The sequence below is a fragment of the Erpetoichthys calabaricus genome, chromosome 1 (genome assembly GCF_900747795.2).
Source record: "Erpetoichthys calabaricus chromosome 1, fErpCal1.3, whole genome shotgun sequence".
NCBI lineage: Eukaryota > Metazoa > Chordata > Cladistia > Polypteriformes > Polypteridae > Erpetoichthys > Erpetoichthys calabaricus.
Genome location: NC_041394.2, coordinates 228,087,455 through 228,101,299, shown reverse-complemented (window position 1 = coordinate 228,101,299; position 13,845 = coordinate 228,087,455). Strand labels below are relative to the sequence as shown.

The 13,845-nt window shown below is 39.9% G+C and overlaps 1 protein-coding gene across 5 annotated transcripts in view; it reads right to left on the bottom strand.

The window, feature by feature from the left end:
* The window catches only part of celsr1a (cadherin EGF LAG seven-pass G-type receptor 1a), a 238,322-nt gene extending 234,145 nt beyond the window's left edge, over window positions 1-4,177 (bottom strand). For 2 of the 5 annotated variants that reach the window (XM_051934931.1, XM_028812174.2), the window contains exon 1: window positions 62-4,176. In XM_051934931.1, the coding sequence (XP_051790891.1) occupies window positions 62-3,569 (3,508 nt within the window). In that variant the 5' untranslated portion in view covers window positions 3,570-4,176. Of the gene's footprint in view, window positions 1-61 lie in introns of all 5 variants that reach the window. The other 3 variants (XM_028812158.2, XM_028812166.2, XM_051934936.1) reach the window with 2 other exon arrangements.
* Window positions 4,178-13,845: the final 9,668 nt, after the last annotated feature.

Here is a 13,845-nt window from a genome sequence, read left to right as displayed (position 1 = left end):
AATTTGGAAGAAGAGTGTAAACATATTCCAACTATTCATGCCAGAACACCATCAGCCTTACCTGTGACTGACACCTTCATACTCGCTTCCAAGGGCCTGTTGTTATCCAAGTCACGACTCAGTTTCAGGTCTCCTGTATCCTGGTTAAGTATTAAAAGATTCAAATCGTTGCCCTCAATAAAAGCATAGTGAAGCTTATCTGACACATCTGGGTCAAATGCGGGAATTTTTCCAATTACCCCAGAAGGGAAGCTATTGGATTTGTTGGTGACATAGTTGTTAAAAATTATTTCAAAGTCCTGCAGCACAGGGTCATTGTCATTTACATCCAAAAGCCGAATGTGAACTGTGGCCCGACTGACCAGTGGTGCTGAAGTTGCCTGAACTACAATTACGTACTCAGTTTTACTTTCATAATCCAAATCGGTCAATGCAATGAGATCACCATTAAAAATATCCAACTGAAACACCTCTGGAATATTCCCTTCCACAATCTGGTACATGATTTGAGCATTGGTTCCTTCGTCTGGGTCAGTAGCAGTTATTCTTGCCACAACTGAACCCACAGCCCTGTTTTCCTGTACAAAGATATCAAATTCATCATGTTCAAACACAGGGGGGTTGTCATTAATATCCAGCACAGAGATGTGAATATCCACTGGAGCTTTTAATGGAGGTACTCCCCTGTCAACAGCATAAGCCTTCAGTTTATAAACAGGGACATTTTCACGGTCCAACTTCCTAGCTGTTCTTATAATGCCAGAGAACTGCTCTATAACAAAATCCCCATCACCGTCATCACCACCCTGAAACGTGTAACTAACTCTTCCATTGGGACCCTCATCCCTATCGGACGCAGATATCTGAAGGACACTGGTGTACAAAGGTGCATCCTCAAAAACAGTGCCTTGGTACATCTCCCTTAAGAACTGAGGGACATTATCGTTAGCATCGAGGATCATAATCTCCACATAGGTTGTGTCAGACTTCTGAGGAATTCCATTGTCCCTTGCAATAATGGCCAGAGTATAAGAAAGCTGATCCTCATAGTCAAGCTCCATCCGAGTGGTGATTGCCCCTGTATCTGGATCAATCTTAAACTGAGGAATATTATCTTCCATGACATAAGTGATCCGAGCATTCTCTCCTGTGTCCTCATCTGTTGCACTGATTACAACCACAGTAGAACCAATAGGTTTGTCCTCACTGATGCTGACCTGATAGTTGGCACTCTGAAACACAGGCCTGTGAGTATTGGCATCAGTGACATTAATGAAGACCTGAGCAGTGTCAAAACGGGTCCCATCAGAGGCTGTGATAGTCAGAACATACTGCCTCTCCTGCTTATAATCCAAAGGCAAGGCTAATGTTATCAGACCCCCACCACTCTGACTGGTGATGGCAAATCGGTTGCGTGTGTTACCACCTGAAATCTGATAGGTCACCACACTGTTAACATCTCTGTCAATGGCGGTGACAGTAAGAACGCTGGTTCCCACTAGAGCATCCTCATTGATCCGAAGGTAGTAGTTTTTTTCATTGAATGTGGGAATGTTGTCATTTACATCCAAAATGGTAATGCTTACGCTAGCAGAGGAGGTCATGACAGGTTTCCCATGGTCCCTTGCTTCAACACCAAAGTTGTAATAATCAGTTGTTTCCCTATCTAGTTCTATAAATACCGTAATCCATCCAGTGCTGTTATTTATTGTAAAAGGGAAGTCTGGCAAAGTCTCTATCAGTCTATACTCCAAGCGAGAGTTCTCTCCAGAGTCAGCATCAACAGCCTGTATGTGTATCACAGAATAGCCAATCGGCACATTTTCCAAGACACTGGCCTGGAAAGGTGTGCTGACAAACATTGGGGCATTGTCATTTACATCCACTACCTGCACGACAACCAGACCACTACTGTTTATCTGAGGTGGCCGTCCTCCATCCTGAGCTTTTATTCTTAGGTTGTACTCTCTGATATTCTCGTAATCTAAAGGGTTAATAACATCAATGACACCTGACAGAGGGTTAATATAAAAGTGTCCCCTGTTATTTCCATTTATTATGCTGTAATGCACCTGAGCATTGATATCTTTGTCTTTATCTGTGGCCTCAACTTGCAAGATTTTGGTGCTTACAGAAACATTCTCAGGCACCTGGACGACATACTTTTTCTCGCTAAACTGTGGGCAGTTGTCATTTTCATCTTCTACTGTGATGTGCACAGTTGCAGTGGCACTCCTAGGCCCAGGGTCTTTTCCTTGATCATTTGCCTCAACTATAAGATGATATTCTGATACTGTCTCCCTGTCTGGGCGAACCTTGACTTTGACAAGACCAGAGCGTGAATCAATCTCAAAGGCAGAGTTGGTCCCATCCCCGTTGACAATCCTATAGATCATGTTCGCGTTCGAGGGGGCATCGCCATCCGTTGCCCTGATTGTTATCACCTCAAAGCCGACCTCCATGTTCTCTCGGATACTGACTTTGTAGTCGGACTGCTCAAAGATCGGTGGGTGGTCATTGGTGTCGCTGACTGTAACAGTCAAATAGGTAACGGCAGACTTAACAGGTGATCCATTATCTGTAGCGGTCACCTTGAACACGTGGGTATCCTTGACCTCCCTGTCTAGAGGCTGGGTGGTGGTGATGGTTCCAGACTGCGGGTCTATGGTGAAGAAGTCAATGGAGCGAATGAAAAACATGGCCTCCATGGAGTAAACAATCCTGCCAGCCTCACCCTCATCAGGATCATTGGCTTTCACCGTAATGACTTGGGCCCCTGCCGGCTTATTTTCAGGTACTGACACCTGATAGCTGGGCAGCTGGAATTTAGGGCTGTTATTAAGACTTCTTTTCATTCTTGCTCTTGCACTCCTGGGGTCCGTGACCGCCCAGCGTGCCCGGCTACTTAGCAGGCGCAGGGTGATACGCACTCTAAAGCGATCTCCGTGAACGGTACACACTACGTCAATCAAGCTTGATTTGCCGGCAGTCAGGCACACGTCCTCTAGCAGCACTAAACTGTTGTTACTCAACGCCACCTGCGAGTTCAAGTCGGTACAAAGAACTTTAGCAAAGTCGACGTGTCTTGCAAAGACAGGCAAGTGTTCGCTTAAAATCAGCAGCGATCTGCCACTGGAGACGCAGGTAGCCGCTCCTAACTGAACAGTGTGAGTGATAGAAACGTCCGGCTTACCTGTGAAAGCCTTTCGCCTGTACTTAATGAAACAGTCCTGGCCGTGAACAAAAGTGTTAAAGTGCGTAAGGATGAAGTCTGGCGATTGTGCGGCCCTCGCCTTCAGGTAGAGAGGAGCCGGATTGGCGGCAAGCAGCGCGCACTGTACCCTACGCGAAATCCGCAGCAGCCCGTCCACCGGGTCCAATGTCACAAAGTCCCGCACGTATCGAGGCGTTAGTATCCGCTCGATGCCGTAAGTCCATTTCGCTCCCACGGAGACATTGGCTAGCACGGAACCGGTACGTGAAGTATCCGAAACGTGCAACTCGAAGCATCCTCGCGTGGGTATCTGAAATAAAAAGCCCAAGCAAATCCAGTGCACCGGCAGCTCCATGGCAAAAAGGTGAGGAAAGGAGGAAAAACTCCGTCAGTATTCGCGCAGCTGAGCGCAGGCACCTGGAAAACTCATTTACTCTCGTTCCCCGGGCTCAACGCAATCGCGACTTTACCTCCCATCTGGCTTCTTGCGTTCCTAAGTTGAGGTGCCCCCAGCCCGTACTTGAATCCAACTTGTCCAAACTTCTTAATTCCACGATAACTTTAAAATGATTACAAAATGGCTCCGCTCCACAGCGCCTCTCCTCCTCCGAGAGTGATTAGCATAAACCTGCTCTGCCTCTAACCCTCTCCCTCGCGCCCTCTCTCTCTCTCCCTCAATTACTGTTTCTTCTGTCGGACGGCCGCGAACTTTCACACGGATAAGCAGGTTTACTTTGACACATGTTGACTGATAGGACAGTAAGCCACCCGTTGTAACCCGACTTACTGCGAACTCATCATTTATATGTGCACTCCACCACCACTGATCGGCCGGCTACTCGAGGGAAAGGGCGAAAGTGACCCTACCACCTTGGGCTAGGACATTACGCGCCTTGGCATTTACCGGATTCGGTCAAAACGCACTCCAGGGGATAGTACATAATTAGCTCTCGACGAATTCGTCATTCTACACCAACACATAGTTTATTGGAGTCCGGAGAAAAGAGAGTATGTCTTTTATGACTTCACTCTGTCCGACTACTAACGGGCCAGTTGCCGATCTCGGACAAGTTCCCGGAGGGTTCGCCTCATCACCAGAAATGATTTGCGACAAAGCACAGTCACCCTCCTAAAGTCAACACCCGCGCATGTAAAAAAGGACCCGATCGTGTAAAACATTTGTGCAAATGGTTAATTTTGGTTTATTAGCTTGTAATATCTGCTTCTCCTGCTTTTTGTATTATTCATCGCCGATTTTGTTTCGCGAGACTGGAGGTGTAACCCAGACACCATCATTTAAGGAGAAACTACTTGAATCACAGTTGTAAATTGTTTGCTTTCCACTCTGCTTCAACTGCTTTGAAAGTTCAAAAAACTGCAGACAAAGGTTCTGGGATGGTCTTTCCGTCTCCGTGGTAACGAAAAGAAACATTTCACTCTCCTGGCGACGCACAATATTTTTAAAGAGTGACATCTGGCGGTAGCATGGTGATGTGGCTCTGCAAGTGGATATTATTGGGATACAACACTGGTCGATGGTTGCTTCATAATCGATCTGCTAAATAAGTAGATTTCAAAATGGAGACTTAGAGGGGGGAAAAGATAGATTCCATGATTAAGTTAAACGTTCCAAACGATGGGAGAAAGGGGATCTTACTCTGAGGATTCAACCGAATCATTTGATAATGTACAAGTCCTATAAAATGCCCGTGGTTCAAAACATTGTTTATTCTTAAAATATAGAGATTAACATGTACTTATGCAACAAACACTTTACTGAAAGCAAATTACAAATCATAGATGTCACAGTACAAACGTGTAAAGCCATATAAACATTAATTATAGGTATTGTAATGTAATTAATTCTATTAATTATACTGTCTAACTGACAGCTGACAAGACATTGCAAAGCAAGTCAAATTATGGGGGGAAATCATTTTTAATATACAATATAAGTAATTGATAATAATGACCTTCATATTTATTTAAATTTTCAACCACATTATAAATTCCACGACTGAAACTTACTATTCTTACTTACTATTGGGCTAATGTCTTTATCCAAGGTGACTTAAAACATTTGAGTTACAATTGGTTACATTTCTTCTTTTTTTGTTTTTCCGTTTGGCGCACAGGCCGATGAAGAATGAGTGTAACTCCACATGCAGTGTCTGGCTGGGCATCTCAGGATTTGGGCCCAGGGCTCTGGAGCGAATCACCGCACATCTGGCCATCGTATTGTATAGTTAAATTTTTTCTCCAATTGCTAGGGAATAACCTACATAGAAAATGTGATTACATGACATTTCAGACAAAGATTTTTGAAACCCAAAACCCAATCAGACTTGCTGTAACGTTTCCAATATTTTTCTGGATTAAACAGATTTGGTTAATAAGGGCTCTGTATAAAAGAAAGATGATTCTGAAAATGATGTCAATTAATATAAAAATACAATTTTTTTTCTAAGCAGGTGGAAAGTCCACAAGGAGAACATTTATACTCCACACATACAATGAATGAGCCAGACATTAAGTCTAGGTGCCTGGGAATGTGAAGAGCAAGTACAGCCACTGTCTTGTTGAACCTTTTTACTTTTTGCAAGAACCAAACTAATGAAATAAATGTAGTTCCTTCTTGATGATTTTCTTTTTATTGTTAGTATGTTTTTATATTTTGTTATGTTAGCAAAAGTACACAAGGTGAAAGTAAACCACCATCATGCATTTTCTTTTTAGTTTAATTTGTATGGAAGTTTGGTGATAGGTTCAAAAATTGGCTGATGATGTTTAAATGTCAAGAAAAGTTGATTTTAGCATGGTGTCTTTATGTGTGTTTATGGAAACCTATGTAATAGGTTTAGTAACAAAAACTTCCAAAAAACAAGTCTATCTTTTTAAAACCAGATGCATTGTGGTTGCTTTGTTACAGCCTTAATGCCTGTTGTTTTTGGTCCAGCTTAGTCCAGTACTTATCTAAATATATTTCAAAAACCATTTGACCTATGTCCAAGGATAACTGCCATCAAAACTGTTTCATTTAACTGGGATTTTTGCAGTCTGATCTGCTTAGCCATAGGACCAGGACTATTGATTTGCAAAATTTTTGCATGAGTAGGTTTTGAGATATGTAATCTATTTACATATACATGTAAAGACACATGAATGTACATGCAAGCACATACTCGCACACTCAAATTAAATTTATAAATAAAGATAGCTGACAGCTTGTTGCCCTACCATAATGCATGATGGATAATGAAGAGAAAGAAATGAAGACACACACACATCTAGATCTGTAAAGGTTGATGTGCACTGAGGCATTAAGCCAACCCTGTGTCAGTCGATCTATCTGTGTAGCTTGTTTACTTCATTTGACCCAAGGTGTTTGGTTTCAAATTAAATATTATTTAAGTTGTTCACTTCATTCAATTTCCTGTTAATGCCACTCTACATTTACTTGTGTATATAAGAAATATAAGTTAATGTACTTGATTATATTATACTGTAGACTATAATCCATCCATCCATCCATTGTCCACCGCTTATCTGAGGTCGGGTCGCGGGGGCAGCAGCCTAAGCAGGGAAGCCCAGACCTCCCTTTCCCCGGTGACCTCCTCCAGCTCCTCTGGGGGCACCCCAAGGTGTTCCCAGGCCAGCCGGGAGATATAATTCCTCCAGCATGTCCTGGGTCTGCCCTGTGCCCCGTGGACTATAATCAATTGTATTATATTTTAAAATCTGCTGAGTGAATTTCAATAGTACCACTAAAGTGAAGTTTACATGGAAGTACTACTGTATATGGACCGTTCTTTTCCAGTTTTTTCTCTTATTCTTCCCCTTTTTAGTTTTACAAAATTACATTTCAAATGTTTTGTATAGAACAGTTTAGCACACAATAAATAATTATCATATTTTATATCAGAATTATTATCAGCACCATCTCTAACCCATCTACAAACCAGATATATTGCAGCATTTAAAAGTTTAAAAGAGGTCTATCATTCCTATTTAAAAACAATATTACAAAATGCTTATCAAATTTTAATTTTTTAAACAGTTCAATTGGTGTATTTTTTCATTTTAATTGTAATAGGACATTCATTTTCCATTGTGCCATAATGGGTGAATTAGGGGGTTCAAATTAAATAAGACATGGCATTAAGGGACTAATAAAGCACATAATATCACAACAGATTTTTCACCATGCAATGTTATTCTGTCCTGTAATACTCCACATACTGCTTTGAGCTGGTAAGAGTAATAATGATTCCATTTCTCTATGACAAGCAAGCAAATATTTGTTCCCACCATGGTCAGAGTGTGAAACAATCATAAAATATACGCCCAAGGTAGGCATGTGCTTAATGACATCACTCACAATTAGGATCTTGACCTGGGAATATTTTAGATAACACAAGGCAAGATAAGTGCATGCAATTGAGAATATTTAGTTGAATTACACCGTGCTTATTGCAGAATGAATAAGGAATGTTATTTTGTCATTGGTTCAGTTCCATTGTTTATCTAAAATTCTGATTGCAAGATCTCTTTATCAACATTTCCTCAGGTCATTAAAGTAGGAAATTTTTAATATTTTAATACAAAATGGTATAGAGATAGTGCTTATGCTAGTATAGTTTCAATCAGTAATATTGAAAGAAAATTAGGAAAATCTGGCAGGTATATTTTAACAAAATGTCTGACTTTCGTATAATTGAAGAAATTGATTGTTGGCAGTTTTATTGCGAAACATAAATGTTCAAAGGATGTGAAGGATGTAACTGTATTATCAATATTTATGTAGAAATTCCCTATGGTCCCAATGACAAGTATGTTCAATTTTAAATACTTTTAAGTTACAGATGGTTGAAATAAATGATTGTCATGCTCAAAAAAGCGTCTGCCATATTCTGAGCAAGTGTTGAACCGTAGGAGTCCCATTTAACTGATGGTACACAGAGCAAGGCATAGAAAGAGGGGATTAAACAGGATTTCCTTTCCATAGCTAACCAACCAGGTGCGGTTTAGTTTATTTCTGCATCTCTCTAAGTCTGAAAATATGCATATTTGAGATCCAGTAATAGAAATAGTTAAATAGTGCCAGGCTTCCCTCCTTTTAAGATTTTTTTAATATCAAGTTTAGGTCTTCAGCAAGTTTGCCCTTCAAATAAATGTAAATTCTGTCTAATTTCTTAAAGAAGTATTTAATAATATATATAGAAATACTTTGAAGAAAAAATAAACATCTTGGAGTATATTTATTTTGACAGTATTAATTCTATCAGATAATAATAATAATAACTCGCTCGCTCACCCCCATGTTTGGTTTACCGGATATACAATACAATACAATTTATTTTTTGTATAGCCCAAAATCACACAAGAAGTGCCGCAATGGGCTTTAACAGGCCCTGCCTCTAGCCATGACCCTCTAAGAAGACCAGAAAAAACTGGCAGTTCAAAGAGAGACCCCTTACCAGGTAGGTTGGGCGTGCAGTGGGTGTCAAAAAGAAGGGGGTTAATACAATACAGTACAATACATAGAACAGAATAAATCCAGTACAGTATAAAATACTCCACATTACTGTCCACAATACAGTATAAAATTCTAGAAGTACGGAGTAGAATTTCACATTAGATGATATCACATAATATGATTTGGATTTGTTTTAAGTCCTGGAGACCTCATTCATCAAGCTGCCTCCCCTATTTTGCCATTCCACATCTGAAAGAACGCTAATCCGATGAAAGGACCCCTCATTCCCATGTCCCCAGTCATCAGGGATGACTTTACCTTAGGCAGGCAATCTACAATTTAAAGAGATTGTTATTTTCTTGGGAATTGTTACATATGCATTATTTTCACCTTTACTTTAAAAACTTTTGTAAAAACAATACTTGTCCTTTATTTCCGGCCACGTGCGTGGTTACATCTCTTTCTTGCCAGACGTATAATACTACTCGTGTTGTGAAGGTGGGGGGCGTCTGAACACACGCTAAGGATATGTCTTTGGATCATTTGCTGTTTTTCTGCTGCTTGCTAGCTGTCTCTTCTGCCTGACTCATGTCGTTGTTTTAAGAGCTGGGAACACATGATACTTGTCTGCCAAAAGCAATCCAACAACTGCTTGGTTAGATGAATGTGGACTCCTTTTAAATGATGGCTCACTGCCTGGTCTCGTGTGATGTTGTAAAAACAATACCTGTCTTTTATTTCTGGCCCTGGGCGTGGTTAAATTCTTTCTTGCAGGATGTATAATGCTGCTTGCATTGTCGGGGGATGGGGGTGGGGGGAGCTACTGTTGCGCTGCCCTTCGATCTTTTTAAAGCCTGTACAGCCGCTGTCCTTTTTGCTACGGCCCTGGGACAATCTTTTGGCACCATGTCTCATGTTTACGGTCCCCACATGATGCACCGTGGCAAGTCTCTTTGGTCTCGCGGGTCTTTTAAATGTCTTCCGAGAAGATCGCGTATCATCACATTGCTTTTGCTTTCCAGGACAGGATTTTCTTTTTATAATAGAGAGAAAATAATAATAATACATTTTATTTATATAGCGACTTTTCCAGGCTCAAGGCACTTAAGTGTTGTTAACAGGGAGGAGCGGCAGCAACATGTGTGTTCAAGTGCCCCCTCCACTTGTTTTTTCAAAATCCAAAAAACAAAATCCAGGACTCTATGAATTTCTTTTCATATATCGAACATACCTGGTGTGAATGGAGGGCCCTGGACACAGACAGGCAGACATGTTTAAAGTCACCACCACACGTTTATTTACAACTATATTTACAATGTCTATAAGTGCACCACCACAAACCCCAACAGTCTCCCAAAGTCCAGGCTTCTCATACAGCCACCTCTCTTTCTCTTTTCCTCTCTCTCTCTCTCTCTCTCTCTTTAGGCCTCTCCTTGCCGCCTCTTCTTAGACCTCGTCCACCTCCTCACCCGACTCCAGTCCTTAATGAGGGGAGGCGGCTCCTTAAATAGGCAGGCGGCTGATGACCACACCCAGCCACCTGCCATACTGGGAATGATAACTATAGATCAGAGTAAAGTGTAAAGTGCCTTGTTCTCTGTATGAAGAAAGACTTCCTATTTAAGCCCATCCCTTATGATTGCTTGCTGTATCTGCTTGTTTACCAATATGGATAGGGAGAGGTTCAAAAACAATGGCAAATGGTTTTGGCAATAAAAGACAGCTCTGTCTAGTTTCACATTCTAAAGCAAACAGTTTATATCACTCACATGACAATACACTTCTGGGTTAGATTATACTAGTTTAATCCATGGTCCTACTGTATATTGGGTCTAAACCCTTATTTATGTAGAATGAAAAATAAATATCTCTATTTGACTCTACCAAAGGCTTTTCAGTATACAGAGACAGCAAGACCTCAGTAAGTGCTACATCTACAAAAATGTGTATTACATTGAATATTCATGGAAGGTTTTGGCAGCATGTAGCTTCCTTTAATAAATACTGTTTGATCTTTTGAAATAATTGGTAGAAGGATGTTTTTCCTTTTTTTTTGCTGTTGCCTTTACCAAAATCTTAGCAATATTGTTCAGTAGGATGTGCATTCTAATGGGGTTTCATTTCTATTTGGAAAAACTGTGATTGATACCTCACATAATGTTTTATGTAATCAGAGATTATGTTAGCAGCTGCAAATGGTAGTTTTTTAATCAATATTGTATCTCCTCTAGTCTTTGTGTCATAGGTTGGAGTGATATACCTGACTAACCCAATTTCTTTTCAGCTTTAGATTGATCTTTAATATTTGAATATGTCTCTTGCAGGAAGATAGATTCTCACTTCAGTGTGGTAGTTTGTGAAACCACCTTCTTCTTTTAAGTTGTTGACTATGACTTTTAATGTTTCATTGCCCAAAACCTATTTGATTTACCCATATTATCTAGATTCTGTATTTTTAATTCATATTTCTTGATAAAAAAAGAAAAATGTTTTCAGTTATCTAGTTCAAAATGAAAACATGTTTCCCTTACTGGGTTTACCACGAGTAACTCTTTAGAATACTAGTGAGGGAATTAAATAAATTTAAAAACACTTGCCGTCTCTTCCTTAACTCTTTTCACTTTCTCGTCTCACCAACTTGCCTCACCACATGAGGCAAAGAGTCAAAACTTTAAAGAATGAAGAGAAAACTACTTTTGTGGTACCAGATGCAGAATAAACAGCAGTTACAAGCACAGGTAAAGTGAGAGACATTGTTCAGATTTTACTAATATGTTGTGAGGGCAACTTTATTTTGTATACCTAGCCAAAAGTCAGTTGGTTCCCCTTTTTGTCCACTGGTAATATTAAGTAATGTAGGGCAGAGATGATGTAAGTTGTTAACTCCAGTAATCCTACACGTGTCTCAAAGTGGAAGTTTCTGGCACCAAATACCTCAAACCATCACCTCAAAATGATTGCTATCTGGCATGCAGAGAGGCCACTGCTTTAGGCTGAATTCACAGTCACATTGTTGGAACAATTCCAGGACTTATCTTGCTTTGTGGCATTCAGCATTACATAGCTGAAAAGCCCACTTACACAGATGCTGTGAAGAAATACAGCTGATTGACAGCAATGTTTAGATATGATGTGGCAAAAAACATTTCTTTACTCTTATCAAGGTTCTTAATGCCTGCCACTAAAACAACCTGCTCACTATTACCATAAACTATTGACTTCCAGCTTTCAACCAAACAATCAAGAAAAAAAATCACAGAACTCATTGCTTTTCCATTCCATCACTGCCAGTGTTTGTGTTCCATACACAATTATAGCCACAGTTCCATATTTTTCCTATTGAAGAACTGAAATTTGTTCCGCCCTCAGCTGCCATACTCCATCTGTGACAAGGTGTGATGAGTTGTGAATTCTGAAATGCCTCTGTCTTTTTACTCCATCAGCCTCCATCGACCACTTTCACCAAAAGCCTTGCTTCTGATTGTAATGAAGCTGCATCACAAAATGGCAGAAAGGGTGAATAGGCCTCCAAATACCACCAGTCAGACCAGAACTTCACTGTGTTAGACAACAAAACAGTTCTTACTCTAGGCAGCCTGTCCCCAAACTCAAAAGGCCTACCCCAAGGCCCGAACAGGACCAAAATAGGTTTCAGGCTTTAAATGATCAGATAAAACTTTAAATACACAAAAATACCCTTAAAATTAATTGAGAGAATTACCATAAACCTCTGCCTTGAAATGACAAAACAAAGTTCCTTATATTTAAATAATGTATTAAATAATAAAGGATGAATAATTCACACACAGAAAAGTGGCATAAGATCTCCAAAACAGTATCAAAAAGCAGGCCAAACTTCCCACTAGCCTGCCTAGTTAAGGCTCACTTCCAGACAGTCTGACAGTCTACTTCAACAACAGGCTAAATGCACTTTGGCTTTAAAAGTTCAAAAATAAGTAATGTTCACAAAATATATTCCTAAACCTACCCTAGGGAGGATGACAGCAAACATCAATTGGGCATCAAATGGCAAACAAAGACCCTTTGTAAATAAAAGAAATAATACAAAATAATACAAGAAGTGGAAAAACAGAACAAAAGCTCAAAAGAGCCAAACAAATGTTAAAGGAGTTGTCTGAAAAGGAAAACCATGGCAACCATGTCCAAAAATGCTATACAAAAATCAGAATCCCAAAAAACAGAAGATATAGAGTCAAAAAGCCTGTAAACACAAAGAATTAGCAGTATAAAAACAAGGAAAACTCACCAACCTCCAGCGCATACAATGAACCGAAGAGGGACTGCCTCTGCCATCTTGGAGAACCACCCACAAAACACAGGGAACATAAAGACATTTAAAGAAACAGTATGTACCGGTAAATAGTTTTTAACATAAGAAAAACAATAATGCATTGAACATATCATCTAAATGTTGAATGAACATAACAATATTAACAGAAATAACCAAACTGAAAAATAAATGAGACAAAGACAAGGAACATAAACATAAGCCAGGGATGAAACCCTGGCCCAAAACATAACAAAAGCAAAGCAGAAGAAAATGCAAAAATAGCCTAAAAGGTAATCCAAGGCAAAACAAGAATACCAAATGTAATACAATAATGATATTCACACCTCATACATCGATGAACCTCTGAGGGACTCTTCTCTTTAACCCCAACATAAAGGCTGAGGGTGGTCCCTCAGAAGTGATGCAATGGTGGCCCCCACCTCTTGGGATACCACCCACAAACTGCCAAGGAATATGGCTTAGAGTCACATATGCACCATACATAACAATTAAACAGTACTTGCAAAAAACAATATTTAAAAAATGTAAAACATTGGAAAAAATTAAAAAACAAAAAAAAAAACACTAAAAGGGAAAATAAACATAAGCCAGGGAATAACCTCTGTGTGTAACATAACCGAGATCACATCACTGTAGCTGGCTGGATATTCTTTGGATGATGGTGAGACACTCTCTGCTTGGTTTTTGGCTCACATCTCTTTTTTTCTGGTTCCTTATTTAAAGCATTTTGTGTGACTCCTTCCATGACAGAATGGTCAGGAAGCTATAGAGGTAATCACCTTATTAAGCAGACACACACATTCTTGTGTGCTCTTTGCACATGCATGAGTTAAAACAACAGGT